This window comes from Macaca nemestrina, chromosome 1 (genome assembly GCF_043159975.1).
Source record: "Macaca nemestrina isolate mMacNem1 chromosome 1, mMacNem.hap1, whole genome shotgun sequence".
Taxonomy (NCBI): domain Eukaryota; kingdom Metazoa; phylum Chordata; class Mammalia; order Primates; family Cercopithecidae; genus Macaca; species Macaca nemestrina.
In genome coordinates this window covers 78,895,101-78,914,479 of record NC_092125.1, presented here as the reverse complement: position 1 = coordinate 78,914,479, position 19,379 = coordinate 78,895,101, and the positions used below count along the sequence as shown (strand labels likewise).

At 38.7% G+C, this 19,379-nt stretch overlaps 1 protein-coding gene across 6 annotated transcripts in view; it reads right to left on the bottom strand.

Annotated features, from left to right (window-relative positions):
- Nucleotides 1-19,379, bottom strand: part of LOC105493485 (microtubule affinity regulating kinase 1) — a 143,022-nt gene that overhangs the window by 8,503 nt on the left and 115,140 nt on the right. For 4 of the 6 annotated variants that reach the window (XM_011761160.3, XM_011761162.3, XM_071080948.1 and 1 more), the window contains 3 exons: nucleotides 6,278-6,378; nucleotides 4,201-4,365; nucleotides 2,966-3,220 (listed from right to left, as the gene is read on the bottom strand). In XM_011761160.3, coding sequence (XP_011759462.1) covers nucleotides 2,966-3,220; nucleotides 4,201-4,365; nucleotides 6,278-6,378 — 521 coding nt within the window. The remainder of the gene's footprint in view (nucleotides 1-2,965; nucleotides 3,221-4,200; nucleotides 4,366-6,277; nucleotides 6,379-19,379) is intronic. The other 2 variants (XM_011761161.3, XM_011761164.3) reach the window with 1 other exon arrangement.

Below are 19,379 nucleotides of genomic sequence, written 5' to 3'. Positions count from 1 at the left end.
CGATTGACCCATATCCTGTTCCTGCCTACCTGGATGCCAGTAGGAACATTGGAAGAATTTCTGCTATTGGCAATTGTTTTGGAAGAGCCCAGGAAGTCTGCTTTAAGTAGCCATGGTAGGAGGCAGATGGGGCTACAGAAGGTGCAGCTGGCTCTAACAGCATATGCAGCACAGCATGCTCTCCAACACTTAACACTTAAAAAACAATGACCTACACATAGCAATATATACTCAACTGAACAAATTGGGTTATTCCCTATATAAGAATGAGCTATGGTTAGAAAATCATAAGGTTTGGTGTAGAAGTGAGCCATGCAGGTATTTAGGGCAGAGAATTGCAGGCAGAAGGAATAGCAGGTACACAATGCCAAAACAGTGCTTAATGTACTTGAGGACAGTGTGGTGCCTGGGTGGCTGGTGTGGAAGTGGCAAGAAGAAGAGTGGGAGAAGAAGAGGTCAGAGCAGAAATGGATGGCCAGGTTACACAAAGCCCCACAGGCTATGGCGAGGGCACAGAATTGTATTCTAAGCAAAGCGAAAGCTAATCAGGGGCTTTAAATCTAAGAGTGACATGATCAGATTGACATGACACTGCTGAAACAGAAGAGGAGGACAAGGACAGAAACTAGCAGAACTATGAGGTGGTGAAAGATGAAGAGTGGTTCAGAGTATGAAGGCAGTGGCGGGAGTGATGGAAGCAGCTAAATCCTGGAAATGCTGTGAAGGTAAAGCCCACACAAATTGCCAATGGATCTGATGTGGTATGAGGAAAAGAATTGTCAAGGACAACTCCAAGGTTTATGGTCCGAGCAACTGTAAGGACAAGGCTGCCAATTCCTAAGACAGTGAAGAACGAGGGAAGGATAAGCATGGGAAGAGAAACGAGAGTAGGGTTTTGAACATGTTCTGTTTCAGAGTCTATAATGTATCTAAGTGGAGAGGCTGAGCAGCAGTTGGATGTAAGAGTCTGCAGTTCAGGAGAGAGATGTGGGCTGGAGATACACTGGGGAGTTGTTCACACAGGATGGAATCTAATGTCATAAGCCTGACTGAGATCACCAAGAGTGTAAGGAAAACCAGAGAAAAAAACATGTCCAAAGACTGAGCCCTGGGGCATTCTAATATTTAGAGGTTGGGGGAAAGGCAAGGGAATCTGAAAAAAGCCAGCAAAGAAGTCTGAGAAGCGATAGCTAGCCTGTGAGGTAGGAGAAAACCAGAGCCAAGCAAGGGAAATGCTTTAACTGTGTGGAATGTTTCAAGACAGTTAAGTTGCTCACAGGATGGCAGGAGCCCCATCAGTCTCACTTGCTGCTGTACAATAGCTCCTATGAAAGGCCTTGCATGTAGGTCTCCACATATGTGTTTAATGACTATATGGCAGTCCTTTATCAGAACCTCCCAACAGACCAGCTCTAAGGCACTTTCTTGCTTTGACATTCTATCTCCTTACTTCCTTTCCACAGTACTGTTTCCCCTAGAGTCTAAATTTTTGTTGCAGAGTTAAGAGAAGTATTTTGCACAATGCTTAATGCACAATTAGTAATCAAGCACTAAACTACAAACCTATTTTTCTTCACTTTAATTCTGGCTTAACCGTGAGAAAGTACTGGCTTTTTGAAATGGCCTTAAATAGACAAATTCCAAAAGCAGAAACTACTGATATTCTGACTAGTACCCTGCAGATGGCCGGCCAACACCGTGATCTACCTTCCATGCTGACTCTGTTGGTGAACTTTTAGTTCTTTCTGTAGCAAGTTGTCATGCTGCATAGTAATTGCCCAAATGGTACAAAGTCACTGACTGATATGGTTAGAAATTTATGTTACATTTGAGGCTTTAAAAGTTTTTAATTCAGCTATGTGATACTGGGCAAACTGATACATGAACCAAGTCTATAAATAGCTCCATGACAAGGCACGTAAGACTGAAGCTGCTTCTTCTCTTTTCCACATCCACTCTTTGAAATCCTAGGAACAGTAATAACATTGGAAACTAAGTATTTAATTAGTATTTCTTAAAGCAAGTATAATTATTTCTTACCCATCATTGAAGGCTCAGCTGAAATGATTATATGATAGGGTGCCTTCACTGTCTCCCTAGATAGAAACAATTCTATCTTCCTCTGGAATCCAGCATGTTGCCCACACTTTTTAGCACATGTTCTGCTTTATATCACAGCTAGTTGTTTGTCTGCTTCTTACAAGACTATAAGAATCTGGAGGGCACAGATGCCGTCTTACCTATCTTTAGATTCTGTTCTGCACCTAACACAGTGCTTTGCTTGTCGCAGGGCTTAAGTAGGCATTTAGTGGGACACAGGAATAGATCAAATCGACATCAGCCTGCATTGTAGTAGCAACTTGTATCATCAATGTGCACTGTACATGTATGCATAGTAAACACAGTAAGTATGCTTACTTTTTAGAAAGTATAATTGTATTGTTTAAGTAGATTAGACCTTTACTATACATGTATTCATTTTGCATTTACTATGTTGTGATGATAAGGTTTTATGATATAAAATTACATAAGTGATCTGTGACTCTGGTGTGTAGGCTTTTTATGTAAAGAAGAAAAAAACGTAAATGATATATTATTAGTAAGCAATATAAAAGTATTGTCAAGATAAATTTGAAGGAAACATGTAAACTCATTTCTTTTCCTCAATCACGGTTTTCAAATATAAAAATCTTTTGTTAAAACACATTTTTGAAGTCAAGTTTTTGTTCTTTCCATTTTATTTTACAGATTTTAAAAATTTCATTTTGTCCATGTTTTTCTTTCTCTCTCTTAAGGAAAAATACTTTATGTCTTCCTAGATTTTTTTCTTCCAACTCTGTAAAAGAGCAGCTCTAATGAAATGTTATGAAACCATTTTAGAAAATTATTATAAATATTAAAAAAAAGTCAAGTTTCCTTCGTAATCTCTAGAGGAAACAAAACACGACAGTACATTGGTACTGACCTGCGAACAAATTTGGATGTGATTTTGCTTATTATACCAGTTGACGTTCCCCTTCTGGCATGTGCAAATGCACCCGTTTCATGGGATGGTGAAGCAGGTGGCCCATTGTAAGCAGCGCTGCGTCGCTCCCGGAGCTGTTCACCATGGAAAGTGCTTCGGCTTGAGCTCCCTCGGGGAAAGCGGGTCCGGTCTGGAGTCGCAGTACTAATACTGTGAGCAGATGGGGAAGCAGCAGGCACTCTCTGGGTTGTACTGCTGGGACAAATTAAGATATATCATTTAGAATAATGACAGGAAAACCTTTCACTCATGCTAAAAACTTGAAACAAATAGCTATGGCTACTTCTTTTGGCCCTACTTTATTTGTTCACATTAGAGATGTGAGACATGGGTTAATTTTATTTACTATATCATTGGAGAGAAGTAAAATTTCAGTTTGAAACTAGGTACCTTTTGTTTGGTCACTAAAAATTAAGAAATGACTGAAACAGGGACACAAAGATAAATACTTTTCAGTATCACAAACGCCAAACCAGGGGTACTGCAAATATTTTTTTAATATTCTCCTGAAACCACTTAGCAATCAATGTTGAACACAAATTTTATTGTTTATTAAAAAGGCTTTGAATAAAATAATTTCCTATTTCTAATTTAGGCCTCAGTGATGGTACAACATCACATGGTACTACCAATATGCCCAACAAATCCAACAGAGGGTTAAAATGCTCAGATGTACTGAATTTGAGAAATCTTAAAATAGAAAAATACTAGAAAAACAATTACAAAATTTTATATCTGAACAGGCTCTTTGAGTTCATCAGTTTCATTAACAGGAAAACTAAAGTCCAGTTTCATTAAGAACAAGGAATTCAGCCTGATCATTATCCGTGGGTCTCAACTCCCAGTCTAGTGTTTGTTTGTATGTGTTTAAATCATAACAAAATCAGTTTACCTAAATGACAAATTAAGCAGCAATTCTTAACTTTATGGGGATGGACGTAAAATCAAATCCTTAAAAAAATTCCTCTAGAAAATGATTTAAGTTATATGTAACATTTCCAACAACAGCCAAAGTACATAGAAAGTTTATGTTACAATTCAATTTTTCCCCCATTACAAACACTGAATCTTATTAGAAAGGTCTTAATGTGATGGTGACTATCGTGTATTTTTCATATGGTGCTATATTTTTAGAAATTCTTAATGAACAAAATGAGATGTAACCAGCACATTACCCAGGCCGGTAAGCTTCAGAGCCGTCTTTAATGGTTGGCAGTGTGACTTTAATAGGATGACCAGAAGTGGACATGGACTTCTGGTGGCGGGGTCGTGCTGAGGGGACAGCAGAGGCCACAGAAGAGCCTGCAGAAGATATGCTACTCACAGACATCTCCGTAAGGCTTTCGCCATAAAGCAGTTGAGAAGACCATGGAAATGTAAAAAAGAAGAAAAATTGTGGTTTACTAAAATTTAAGAACTATATTTTTATAGTTTTTTATATTTTAAACTAACACCTTTCATGACTGAAACATTTGAAAGAAACTAGCATAGCGGCATTATTAATGACTAACAAAACAATTAATATTCTTATGAAAAGTATACAGGGTGAATTTATCACTATTATCCATGAAAAAAAATCTCACACACACTTTATGTATGTAAATGGGAGAAAGTACAAAATTATTTTTGTGGATATACAATAATTTCAGATAAAATTATTATGACTGGAGTCATTTTTTACTTCCCCAAAACCACAGTTTGGTGTGATACGTTGCTGTAGTTCATTGTCCATTATTCATACAATCAGAATTGATAATTATACCAAAAATATTATCTCTGGATTCATCAAAACACTTTTAAATCATATCATGGTCAATAGGTTAACTGTTGCAGATTAAAGGAGCTGCAGCTTAAAATTTATTTATTTATTTATTTATTTATTTTTTGAGACGGAGTCTCGCTCTGTCACCCAGGCTGGAGTGCAGTGGCCGGATCTCAGCTCACTGCAAGCTCCGCCTCCCGGGTTCACGCCATTCTCCTGCCTCAGCCTCCCGAGTAGCTGGGACTACAGGCGCCTGCCACCTCGCCCGGCTAAGTTTTTTTTGTATTTTTAGTAGAGACGGGGTTTCACCGTGTTAGCCAGGATGGTCTCGATCTCCTGACCTCGTGATCCACCCGTCTCGGCCTCTCAAAGTGCTGGGATTACAGGCTTGAGCCACCGCACCCGGCCTTAAAATTTAGTATAAGAAAAATCGTAAGTCTGAAATCAATTTCCAATTATCTTATGTACAAAGAAGATACATTTTTCTTTGCATGCCTTACAATAGCATTTACTTTACATTCTTATTAAGTGAGAAGAAACAAATGTAAGAATGGTTTGTACACACTACTGAAATGACTGTAGGTGGTACCAAGAAAATAATTTCATTAGAATAGGCTCCATGTCTTTGTACTATATTGATGAGTAGTCCTTGTAACTCATGATAGAAAGAAGATACATTTTTTAAGTAATACAAATAATATGATTTATTATTATTTGAAATAAAACACTTTAAAAATTATGTGGTTCTGAATGATGAGAAATAAGATGGCCACATTTTTTTCAGAGGGAGGAAAATAAAGCCTTTATTCAGATATGGTAATGACTTGATGGGAGGTGAAAGGGAAGGAGGCAGCAGGTGCACAAAAGAAAAAGATTCAAATTATGAAGATGAAATTAGGATGGTATGATCTGCTTTGTTACAGAAAAATATTGGCCGGGCGCGGTGGCTCAAGCCTGTAATCCCAGCACTTTGGGAGGCCGAGATGGGCGGATCACGAGGTCAGGAGATCGAGACCATCCTGGCTAACACGGTGAAACCCCGTCTCTACTAAAAAATACAAAAAACTAGCCGGGCGAGGTGGCGGGCGCCTGTAGTCCCAGCTACTCGGGAGGCTGAGACAGGAGAATGGCGTAAACCCGGGAGGCGGAGCTTGCAGTGAGCCGAGATCGCGCCACTGCACTCCAGCCTGGGTGACAGAGCCAGACTCCGTCTAAAAAAAAAAAAAAAAAAAAGAAAGAAAAATATTTACTATCAGATTTTACTCAGAAATTGGCAGGTAAAAAGATTTATTTCTTGTTTTCTCTAAATGTTTTCCCAACCTTCTATCCTGGTACAGGAGAGATGTCTCAGTAAGAATGGTTGGGTTGCAATCTTACTATTTCATGTAATAACTCCTTTTCTCCTGACCCATTCGGCTGCAGGCATTTCAGCAAGGGCACTAACACAGAACAACAGTAAAGGTATTATTACTTGGCACTGTGGCATTTACCTGCTGTCTTTTCCATTCTGCAATGCTGTGTATCGATCTGTGGTCCTTTCACAGACATATGTATTCCTTCTTGCCATGCTACCTCCAGAATACACATTGTTCTTCAAGAATAAAAAAAAGGCAATTAAAAAATTATAAATATATTTGTGGAAAGCCAAAGAAATATTATTTAAGCTGACTCTGCGAAAAATCCACAGAATTTTAATTGATTAGAATCTTATATTAACAAGAATTATCCCCTGCCTCTCTCTCTCATTTAGATTTCAGAAGCAAAAGACAAAGCATCAAAAATGAACTCATTACAGTTTTAGCTTATCCTCGGAGGCTACAATAGCAGCCAGCAGTTTGGAAGCAATAGGAGAGCTGGGTTTCTGTTCACTCCCTCCTTTGTGAGCTGGTGGTAGAGAAAGGGCAGGAGCAGGGGTGTGAGCAGCTCTAAGTGACTAGGAGTGCAAGCCAACTCCACACTAAGTATCATCACCAACAGGAGCCTGGGGCAGTAAAGATGGCACGCCCACTCAGAAGCCTGTGGGCTGCCTTTCTTCACCTGCTTGGGAAACTCTCTCAACCACTGGGAATATTAAGCAGACTAAATGCCCCAGGATCAAAGGCATGTCCAGTTGAGGCCACCAACAGTGGTGCGTGCAGTGCCACACTGAAGATATTTCCTCAAGGCTCAGGTTTGAGCTAGAAGGAAGGCCAAGTCTGAGGAGCCTTGGAGAAAAGAGAGAAAATAAGCAAAAAGGGATAGATAGATGATTCTCCTTACCACGCACACAACCTTTGACCTGTAACCCATTGTTGTGCCTGCCAAATCCTGACCTACTCACTGGTAATAAAATATACAGAAATGATTTTCAATGTGGATATAATACTCTTCTGTTTAATCCTTACTCCAACAGAAAAAAAAAACTTGCTACTTTTGACTAACCCAGCATTTAAAATATATAGTCAACCTAAACATTGTTGAATCATGAGGGCTACAAAGTTAATAAGATATTTGCTTGAATTCACTTTGAAGAAGGAAAAAAACTCATATAAACAAAACTGAATACAGATTTAAAATTTTTCAGTAGTGCAGGTTCCTAGATGGAAGGAATTTTGTCACCAGTTATATAAAAAGCATATGCTAAAAACTATAAAAGTATGGTAGCAAAACAGGTAAAGATTATTAAAATTTTTAGGTAAGACTTGGAACATGTAGGCCAATTGTGGTGGCTCATGCCTGTAATCCCAATACTTAGGGAGGCCTAGGAGGGCAGATTGTTTGAGGCTAGGAGTTCAAGACCAGCCTAGGCAACATGGTGAAACCCCATTTCCACAAAAAATACAAAAAAATTAGCTGAGTGTGATGGCACACACCTGTAGTCCCAGCTATTCAAGAGGCTTAAGTAGGAGGATCACCTGAGCCCAAGAAGTTGAGAAGAATACAGTGAGCTGTGATTGTACCACTGCACTCCAGCTTGGGCAACAGAGCGAGACCCTGTCTCAAAAAAAAAAAAAAAAAAAAAAAAAGACTTGGACCATGTTATTAAAGCAAAGAAAATTGATTTGATTATGCGGATGCATTATGAAACTAACTTACATTAAAATTCTCAAAAAACTAGGAATGTCATCGTATTTCATACTTTGAAAGACATTGTTTCATTACCTGCTTTCCCATTTAACATGATATTAACATCTATCCACATCAAGTGATACTAAAGTTTTATGGCTGTAGCCTATGCAACTGTACAGACATACCATATTTTATTTTAATCAATAAATTCCTAATTTTTGAACACTTAAATTATTTCCTACTCTACTCTTAGAAGCTACTAACATTTAATTCCCTAGAAATTAACTGGAAATTTGAAATCTAGAGGACAAATCTTAGAAATACATAATAGGAAATAGGAAAAACATACTGGGCAATTATTAAAACTGCACAGGATTACTGAAAAGCTGTAAAATCACCGCATGGGCACCAAATGTACCAATATAAAAATATTTGCTTTTGATAATCTCATAATTTTGGCCAAACTGTCATATGAATAACTTAATTCCTTGTCAAATCATGCTACCATACATCTTCTGGAAGCCTCTAAAATGTTTGTGACTATTCTCAATGACATTTCTTTCCTTTTCAAAGGCTGATGGTGAATGGGATCTCTCCTTCCAAGCTGTGCCTCTGAATTTGTGCTCCTCCCACCCTACCTCCCTTGCCTTGACCCTTCAATGCCAGTGACATTCAGGTACGGCAACCATCAGTGGTATTTCCCCAAGGAAATTTAAGATAGAATTAGGCAAAAGTTATGGAAACACAGTGTCACTGCTTCCATTTGTCATACATTTATATAAAACTAACTTTTATAGTTGACCTTCCTGATTCAAATAAAAAAGATCTAGTGATCACTAAGCAGGTAAGGTTCTTTCTGCTGAGGATTTGGGAACTAGGTGGAAAACTACCCTTGCATAATCTTGCAGTCTAGTTTGGTAACTTCCTCAATGTGGAAACCAACCATGTAAACAACTTTTTGGGGGTTCTTTCACAGTAAAGTGATTATATTTTTACATAATTATACCATAAGTTTATATACAGTATTTTATATTTACTATAGCATTCTTAATCTTTTTGAGTCTTCCTAAATCTCTTCTTCCCCTTATTTTATTTTTTTAAATGCTATTTCTTTGTTTTTGTTTTTCTTAAAAAATTTTTAAATCTTCTTTTAAAGTTCCAGGGTACATGTTCAGGATGCACAGGTTTGTTACATAGGCAAATGTGTAACATGGTGGTTTGCTGCACCTATCAACCTGTCACCTAGGTATTAAGTCCAGCATGCAATAGCTATTTTTCCTAATGCTCTCCCCCAACCTCCGCTCTCCTCTGAAAGGCCCCCGTGTGTGTTGTTCCCCTCTCTGTGTCCATGTGTTCTCATTGTTCAGTTCCCACTTACAAGTGAGAACATGTGGTGTTTGGTTTTCTGTTCCTGCATTTTTATGGCTGCATAGTAGTCTATGGTGTATATGTACCACATTTTCTTTACCCAGTCTATCACTGATGGGCATTTGGGTTGATTCAATGTCTTTGCTATTGTGAATAGTCCTGCAGTGAACATAAATGTGCATGTACCTTTATAACAGAATGATTTATATTCCTTTGGGTATATACTTAGTAATGGGATTGCTGGGTCAAATGATATTTTCAGTTCTAAGTCTTTGAGGAATCACCACACTGTCTCCCAGAATGGTTGAACTAATTTACATTCCTACCAATAGTGTAAAATTGTTTATCTGCAACCTCGCCAGCATCTGCTGTTTCTTGACTTTTTAATAATCACCATTCTGACTGGCATGAGATGGTATCTCATTATGGTTTTGATTTGCATTTTTCTAATATTTAGTGATGTTGAGCTTTTTTTTCACATTTGTTGGCCATGTGTATGTCTTCTTTTGAGAAATGTCTGTTTATGTCCTTTGCCCACTTTTTAATGGGGTTCTTTTTTTCTTGTAAATTTGCTTAAGTTCCTTGTAGATTCTGGATGTTAGACCTTTGTCAGATGGACAGATTGCAAATATTTTCTTCCATTCTGTAGGTTGTCTGTTCACTCTGACGACAGTTTATTTTGCTATGCAGAAGGTTTTTAGTTTAATTAGATCCCTTTGTCAATTTTTGCTTTTGTTGCAATTCCTTTTGGCGATTTCATCACACAATCTTTGCCCATGCCTATGTCCTGAGTGGTATGGCCTAGATTTTCTTCTAGGGTTTTTATGGTTCTGGGTTTTATATTTAAGTCTTTACTCCATCTTGAGTTAATTTTTGCATAAGGTATAAGGGAAGGGTCCAGTTTCAATTTTCTGCATATGGCTAGCTAGTTCTCCGAGCACCATTTGTTAAAATAGGGATTCCTTTCCCCATTGCTTGTTTTGGTCAGCTTTGTTGAAGATGAGATAGTTGTAGATGCACAGTTTTATTTCTGAGTTCTCTATTCTGTTCCATTGGTCTACATGCCTGTTTTTGTACCAATACCATGCTGTTTTGGTTATTGCAGCCTTGCAGTACGGTTTGAAGTCAGATAGCGTGATGCCTCTGGCTTTGTTCTTTTTGCTTAGGATTATCTTGGCTATATGAACTCTTTTTTGGTTCTTTATGAATTTTAAAATACTTTTTTTCTAATTCTGTGAAGAATGTCAATGGTGGTTTAATGAGAATAGCATTGAATTTATAAGTTGCTTGGGCAGTATAGTCATTTTGACAATATTGATTCTTCCTATCCATGAACATGGAACGCTTTTCCATCTTCTTTGGTCCTCTGATTTTCTTGAGCAGTGGTTGTAGTTCTCCTTGAAGAGTTCCCCCACTTCCTTTGCTAGCTGTATTCCTAGGTATTTTATTTCTTCGTGGCAATTGTAAATGGAGTTCATTCATGATTTGGCTCTCTGCTTGCCTGTTGTTGGTGTAAAGGAATGCCTGTGATTTCTGCACATTGATTTTGTATCCTGAGACTTTGCTATAGTTGCTTATAAGCTTTAGAAGCTATTGGGTTGAGATGATAGGGTTTTCTAGATATAGGATCATGTCATCTGCAAAAAAGACAATTTGACTTCCTCTCTTCCTATCTAAATGCTCTTTGTTTCTTTCTCTTGCCTGATTGCTCTGGCCAGAAATTCCAATACTATGTTGAATAACGAGTGGTGAGGGAAGGCATCCTTGTCTTGTACCAATTTTCAAGGGGGAATGCTTCCAGCTTTTGCCCATTCAGTATGATATTTGCTGTGGGTTTGTGATATACGGCTCTTACTATTTTTAAGGAACTCAAAATATGTTCCTTCAATACCTAGTTTATTGAGAATTTTTAACATGAAGGGATGTTGAATTTTATCGAAGGCCTTTTCTGTGTCTATTGAGATAATCATGTGGTTTTTGTCTTTAGTTCTGTTTCTGTGACTAATTACATTTATTGATTCACGTATGTTGAACCAGCCTTGCATCCTGGGGATGAAGCCAACTTGATCATGGCGGATAAGCTTTTTGATGTGCTGCTGGATTCAGTTTGCCAGTATTTTGTTGAGGATTTTTGAATCGATATTCATCAGGGATATTGACCTGAAGTTTTCCTTTTTTTGTTGTATCTCTGCTAGGTTTTGGTATCAGGATGATGTTGGCCTCATAGAATGAGACAGGGAGAAGACCCTCCTTTTCATTGTTTGTAATAGTTTCAGAAGAAATGGTTTCAGTTCCTCTTTGTACCTCTGTTAGAATTCAGCTGTAAATCCATCTGGTCCTGGGCTATTTTTGGTTGGTAGGCGATTTATTACTGCCTCAATTTAAGAACTTGTTATTGGTCTGCTCAGGGATTCAAGCTCTTCCTTTCCGTCTTGGGAGGGTATATGTGTCCAGAAATTTAAATAAACACAGTCAAATGATAAGGAGGATGCCACCATTGACCCCACAGAAATACAAACAAACATGGTTTGTTTGCTCTTGGTTCTTTAATTCTTTTAGTTGTGACATTAGGGTGTTGATTTGAGATCTTTCTAGCTTTTCGATGTGGTATTTAGTGCTATAAATTTCCCTCTTACCATTGCTTTAGCTGTGTCTCAGAAATTCTGTTATTTTGCCTTTTTGGTCTCACTAGTTTCAAAGAATTTCTTGATTTTGCCTTAATTTCATTATTTACCCAGAAGTCATTCAGGAGCAGGTCGTTCAATTTCCACGTAATTGTGTGGTTTTGAGTGTGCTTCTTCATCCTGAGTTCTAATTTGATTGTGCTGTGGTCTGGGAGACTGTTAGGATTTCAGTTCTTTTGCATTTGCTGAGGAGTGTTTTACTTCCAATTATGTGATCAATTTTAGAGTAAATACCATGTGTCACCAAGAAAAATGTATATTCTGTTGTTTTGGGGTAGAGAGTTCTGTAGAGATCTATCAGGTCCACTTGGTCCAGAGCTGAGTTCAAGTCCTGAATATCTTGTTACTTTTCCGTCTCGATGATCTGTCTAATACTGGCAGTGGGGTATTAAAGTCTTCCACTATTATTGTGTGTGTGTGTGTCTAAGTCTCTTTGTAGGTCTTTAAGAACTTGTTTTATGAATCTGGGTCCTCCTATATTGGGTGCATATATATTTAGGATGGTTAGCTCTTCATATTGAATTGAACCTTTTACCATTATGTAATGCCCTTCTTTGTCTTTTTTGACCTTTGTTGGTTTAAAGTCTATTTTGTCAGAAACTAGAGTTGCAACCCCTGCTTTTTTCTGCTTTCCATTTGCTTGGTAAAGTTTCCTCCATTCCTTTATTTTGAGCCTATGTGTGTCTCTGCAAGTGAGATATGTCTCTTGAATACAGCACACTGATGGATCTTGTCTTTACCCAGCTTGCCATTCTGTGTCTTAATTGGGGTATTTAGCCCATTTACATTTAGGGTTAATATTGTTATGTGTGAATTTGATCCTGTCATCATAATGCTGGGTGGCCAATTCTGCAGACTTGTTAACGTAGTTGCTTCATAGTGTCATTGGTCTGTGTACTTCAGTGTGTTTTGTAATGGCTGGTAACAAATTTTCCTATCCATGTTTAGTACTTCCTTCAGGAGCTCTTGCAAGGCAGGCCTGGTGGTGGCAAAATCCCTCAGCATGTGCTTATCTGAAAAGGATTTTACTTCTCCTTCATTTTTGAAGCTTAGTTTGGCCAGATATGAAATTCTGGGTTGGAAATTCTTTTCTTTAAGAATGTTGAATATTGGCTCCCAATCTCTTTTGGCTTGCAGGGTTTCCACAGAGAGGTCTGCTGTTAGTCTAATGGACTTCCCTTTGTAGGTGACCTGGCCTTTCTCTCTGGTAGATCTTAACATTTTTTCCTTCATTTGACCTTGGAGAATCTGATGATTATGTGTCTTGCGGTTGATCTTGTGGAGTATCTTATTGGGGTTCTCTGTATTTTCTGAATCTGAATGTTGGCCTGTCTTGCTAGATTGGGGAAGTTCTCCTGGATGATATCCTGAAGTGTGTTTTCCAACTTGGTTCCATTCTCCCCATCTCTTTTAAGTACTCCAATCAAGTCTTTTTACATAGTCCCATGTTTCTTGAAGGTTTTGTTCATTCATTCATCCTTTTTTCTCTAATCTTGACTGCCTGCCTCATTTCACTAAGATAGTCTTCAAACTGATAGTCTCTCTTCCACTTGGTCTATTCGGCTATTGCTACTTGTATTTGCATCATGAAGTTCTCGTGCTAGGTTTTTCGGCTCCATCAGGTCATTAAGTTCCTCTCTAAGCTGGTTATTTTAGTTAACAGCTCCTATAATCTTTCGTCACGGTTCTTAGCTTCTTTGCATTGGGTTTGAGCATAATCCTTTAGCTCAGCAAAGTTCATTATTACCCACTTTCCTAAGCCTACTTCTGTCAGTTAATCCATCTCAGCTTCAGCCAGTTCTCTTCCCTTGCTGGAGAGGTGTTGCAATCATTTGGAGGAGAAGAAACATTCTTCTTTGGGGATTTTCAGCATTTTCAAGTTGGTTTTTCCTCATCTTGGTGGATTTATCTACCTTTGATCTTTGAGGCCGTTGACCTTTGGATGGGGTTTTTGTGGGGTTTTTTATGTAGCTGTCATTGCTTTCTGTTGGTTTGTTTTTCTTCTAACACTCAGGCCCCTCTTCTGCAGGTCTGCTGCAGTTTTCTGGGGGTCTACTCCAGACCCCATTTGCCAGATTGCTGTCTGCTCCTTTCTCTGGAAGCTTCGTCCCAGAGGGGCAGCAACCTGACGCCAGCTGGAACTCTCCTGTATAAGTTGTCAGCTTGGGAGGTCTCACCCAGACAAAAAGCACAGTATCACAGATGTCCTTAAGGAAGCAGTCTTGTTGCTTGGTGGAGCTGGTGCTCTGTGCTCGGGGAATCCCCCTCATCCTGAACGCCCAGACTCTTCAGTCAGCAGGTAGGACTGCTTAACTTGAGATCACAGCTGCCCCTCCCCACAGGTGCTCTGTCTCGGGGAGATGAGAGTTCTGTCTGTAAGTCCCTGGCTGGAGTTGCTGGGATTCCTGCAGGGAGGCCCTGCCTGGTGAGGAAGGATGGATCTGGGTCCCACCTAAAGAAGCAGTCTGGCAATGATCTGCCATAGCTGCTATGCTGTGCTGTGGGGAACACAGCCCATTCCAAACCGTGCAGCCTCCCTAACACTGGCAGGGGAAAATCACTGACTAGAGCTGCAGTAATGGTGGTTGCCCCCAACACTGGGAACTTGGTCATCTCAGGCAGAGTCTAGGCTGCTGTGCTGGCCAGCGGGGATTCCAAGTCAGTGGGTCTTAGTTTGCGGGGATCCATGGGAGTGGGACCCCCTGAGTGAGGCTGCTTGGCTCCCTGGCTTCAGCCCCCTTTCCATGGGAGTGGACAGATCTCTTGCCTTTCTGGAGTTTCGGGAGCCACCAGATTATGTAAAAACTCCTGCAGCTCAGTGCCTGCCCAAATGGTTTCTGGCAGGAGCAGCTGCCATGGGTCTGCTCAGTTTTGTGCTTGGGACCCAAGGCCCTGGTGGTGTAGGCTCACAGGGAATCTCCCGATCCATGAGTTGCAAAAATCCATGGGAAAAGCGTAGTGCCCCAGGCAGGCAGCACACTCCCTCACTGCCTCTCTTGGCCCAGTGCAGCTCCTGGATGAACCGCTCATCCCTGCCCCCCACAGCTTTTCCTTGCTCTTCACGGGTTACACCAACCACCTAGTCAGTTCTAATGAAAGACCATGGGTTCCTCAGCTGGAAGGGCAGAAATCACTTGCCTTTTGCGTTCCTCTCGATGGGAGCTTTAGACAGGCATTGTTTCTACTCAGCCATCTTTGGCCCTTCCTTCTTCCCCTTACTTTGTAAAAAAATTGATTAATACTTTTCTTAGAGTTAATGTCTTAGTCTGTTTGGGCTGCTATAACAAAATATCATAAACTGGCTGGCTTATAAACCACAGAAATTTATTTCTCACAGTTCTTGAGGCTGTGAGACTAAGATCAAGGTGCGTGAAGGCCTGCTTCCTAGATGGCCATCTTTTTGTTGTGATTTCACATGGTAGAAGGGTAGAACAAGCTCCCTTGGGCCTCTTTTATAGGGGCACTAATTCCATTCGTGACGGCCCTCATGACCTAATCATCTCCTAAAGGCCCCATCTTCTAATACTACCACCTTTAGGGTTAGAATTTTAACATATAAATTTTGGCAGAGGATGCGGGGGGCACTAAGATTCATATCATAGTGGTTTACATCATTTTATATTTTGTACTGCTCATACATGTGATAGATTAATATGGAAAATACCTTTACAAGTTTTATTGTTTTCTTGATTCAAAAACAGCACAACATATTTGTGTCTTCAAAACTCAACACTTAGCTCCCAAGTTTCTAGGCTAGTCGAGGGTTTTCCCTATATTCCCACATGTAACTTTTGGATGGGAATTTCTAGAAGGAAAACATAAAGTTTGTTTTTCCTGCACCTTACTTACAAATAGTAATACTCTGCTACAGTTTGAATGTGTCTCCTGAAGTTCCTGTGTTAGAAACTTGATCCCCAATGCAAAAGTGTTGGGAGGTGTGGCTTGATAAGAGGTGATTAGGCTCTGGTCTCACAAATGAATTCTTGTGAAAGTGGGTTAGTTATCTCGAGAGTGGCTTTGTTATAAAAAGCATATTTGGCCCCCTCTTATTTTCTTGCGTGTGCTCTCTTGACCTCGCTTTATGTCATGGGGTGATGCAGCAAGATTGCCCTTACCAGAAGTTGGCATCTTGATATTGAACTACCCAGCCTCCAGAGCTATGAGAAAGAAATTTCTTTTCTTTATAAAGTATCCATTATGTGGCATTCTGTTACAGCAACACAAATGAACTAAGAAAGACTCCTTTCATTTCTAGTCTGTGATGGTTGTGGGTGATGAACAATAAAACAGATGACTCAGATAATTAACCAAAACATTTATCCAACCATTATTCTATTTAACTATTTAACTCAAAACTCTCCCCATGCTGTCTATTAACTGGTCAATTTTAAAGCTCATCTGCCAGTATCATCCTTGAGTCAAGATACTAAACTAGTATTAAATAATACTGTCAATAGAATCATACTTACAAGCAAGAGCTTTTACTATTGACTAAGAAAATTCTGATTTTATAAACATTAAATGTACTATCACCTATTAATTACCTATGCATGTTATGGGCACTATTTCTTTTTCCATCTGAAAGGAAGGGGACCGTTTCATGCCATTTGAATAGATTTAATATTTTCCATTATATTCTATTCTACTGACACTGGTAAAAATGTTCATTTGTTCAGGCAATATTTTACACTATTACAGGGCTTGAATTGTAAATGCTGAAGTACTTTCTAAAAATTACCTCAAGAGAAAAGGTATTACAGCTGTGTATTTTGGCTTTAAAGCAGTGATTAGCAAACTTTTTCTGTAGAGTCATATAGTCAACATTTTAGGTTTTGTGAGCCACACCATCAATGTCACCAATAGACAAGAAAATGCAAACTGAAAACAAATGGATACCTTTTTTTTTCTTTTTGCCCTTCAGATTGGCAAAAATGCTAAAGATTGATAATATCAATCTTTGATGAGTTTGTGGAGAAATAACTACTCTCTAAATTACCCCAACCATTTGGAAAATTACTTTGGTAGCATTTGTTAAAAATTTAAATGTATATATTCCAAAGATATACACATAGTCAAGTACACTAAGACACATCAGAACCGAGGCTTTAGGTGAGGTGAGTGGGAGTGGGGATGGGGCTGCACAGACCAAGGGTGACTGTGTCATGGACTGAGGAGCATGAGGAACCTGCCTCTGCGGCTGAGGTTAAAAAGAAGTGTTGTCACATAGACCTAGAGATGGAACTTTTGAGAATGTCTCTATAAGACGTATACCAATAACATAAATGTATAAGGATGTGTACTCTGGAGAAATGAAAAACTGTGAACACTTCACCAAAAGAAAGGTTGAATAAATTATGATATATCTATCTGTTAATACTAATGAAATAATATGCATCTATTAAAAAGATCTTGATGTTCTGATCTAGAAGGATCCCCAAACTATTATAAGTGAAAAAAATTAAAATGTTACATAGTATGATTTCATTTTTATGAAAAAGTAAAATAATTCTCTATGTACATATTCATTCACTTATTTATTTTTATTTTTTTGACAGGGTCTGTCACTCTGTCATCCAGGCTAGAGCACAGTGGTACAACCATAGCTCATAGCTCATTGCAGCCTCAAACTCCAGGGCTCAAGTCATCCTCCCTCCTCAGCCTTCCAAGTAGCTGGAACTACAGGCATGCAATACTACACCAGGCTAATTTAAAAATACTTTGTAGAAATCAAGTTGCACTAGGTTACCCAGGCTGGTCTCAAACTCCTGGTCTCAAGCAAGCCATCCTCCACAGCCTACCAAAGTGCTGGGATTATAGTCATGAGCCACTGCACCTGGTCTGTTTTCTTTAACGAAGGAAAATCTATAGAAGAATTCATCCTAAACGATTAGCACTAGTTATATTAGGAGTTCAGACTAAAAGGAAATGGATAGGGAAGAAGAGATGATTAATTTTACTTTAGAAACTCCTGAAATGCTAAAATTAAACAAAACACATTACTTTGGTTTCTCAAACTACCAAAATTAAAACAGTAAATAACAATATATTATAGTATTATGTGGCTAAGATCAGAATTTCTCTATCAAAATCTTTTAGCTTATGTTTTTTAAAAAAACGATAAATAAGTATGGCATAATTAAGTTGAATTTAAACTAATCCCTTAATTTTTATGCCTTCTTTAATAAATATGCTTTGAATACACACTACATGCTTCAGCACTAATGACTCTGAGAAAGCTACTGTGTCAATATACAACAGATTATAAATTTGGGGAGAGAAGGTTTACATGGGAAAATAACAGTGAATGAAACAAGACAGCATATAAGCAGCTAAGAGCTAAATGACAGGATAAGCAATTGAAAAAGCTGATGAGTTTTGGAGTATTCGGCCATAAAAGATTCTATCCAGGAGACAAGACTTGAAATGATCTATGGAAATGGAATTTTCATAATGTAATGGGAATGTTTAGGCAAGGGCACTACATAAAGACAGGCATGGAGATAGACAAAGCTGAGTATGTTCATGGGAAAATAAGACTCAGTTCAGTCAAATGACAGGTTAATATTAAGTGGTAGAAAGTACAGGACCAATTATTTCTTTCTGCTATGCAGGGTGATTACACTGGAAACTGTCCTCTAAGGCAAATATAAGTCCCATTATAGTTCAATCATTTCTAAACAGATCAGGTGGAAGCTAAGTGGTTATATCCATCAATTCTTAAAGTAGTTATCTCCACGTCTATCCTTATGCCCTGGATACTATCCAGAGTTTTGATTCTGAATTTTCATTATTTTCCTCTTTTTGCTTATGTTACTACATACAATACTTCAGTAAGTTGATTACTTTCAACTCCTATGTATTTTACAGCAACATTCTAGATTCATTTCTCTTCCTGTAAGAATACATCCTCCAACTAAGGTGTTTTCAAATGGTCACTGTGTAGTCAAACAGTTGAGACATTTTATGCCAAAGAACATGCATGGTTTTTGTACCTTCATATTTAAATGTCAACACGGCTAGATAAAATTTCTAGGCTCAATGTGCTTTTCTTTAAATACTTTAAAAATATTTTCCCCTTTACTGTATCCATGTTGCTGTTGAGAAACCTAAGATCAATCTGAATCTTGTTCCTTGTTTTGTTTTTTTTTTAAAATTTTTTGAAACGGAGTCTCGCCCTGTTGCCCAGGCTGGAGTGCAGTGGCATGATCTCAGCTCACTGCAAGCTCCACCTCCCAGGTTCATGCTATTCTCCTGCCTCAGCCTCCTGAGTAGCTGGGACTACAGAATCTTGTTTGTTTTAAGGTTTTCTTCGCTCTGACTCTGGAATCTTTAAAATATTCTTCACCTTGTTTTCGGTATCTATAAATTCCACTTCAAGAGTCCAGGAATAGATTTTCTTTCTGGCTTCTATTTGCGACTCTGGGTCCTTTCAAAATGAAATCTTCCCTCTTTATTTTTTGTTATTATTTCTTTAACTATTTCTCTTCCTTCA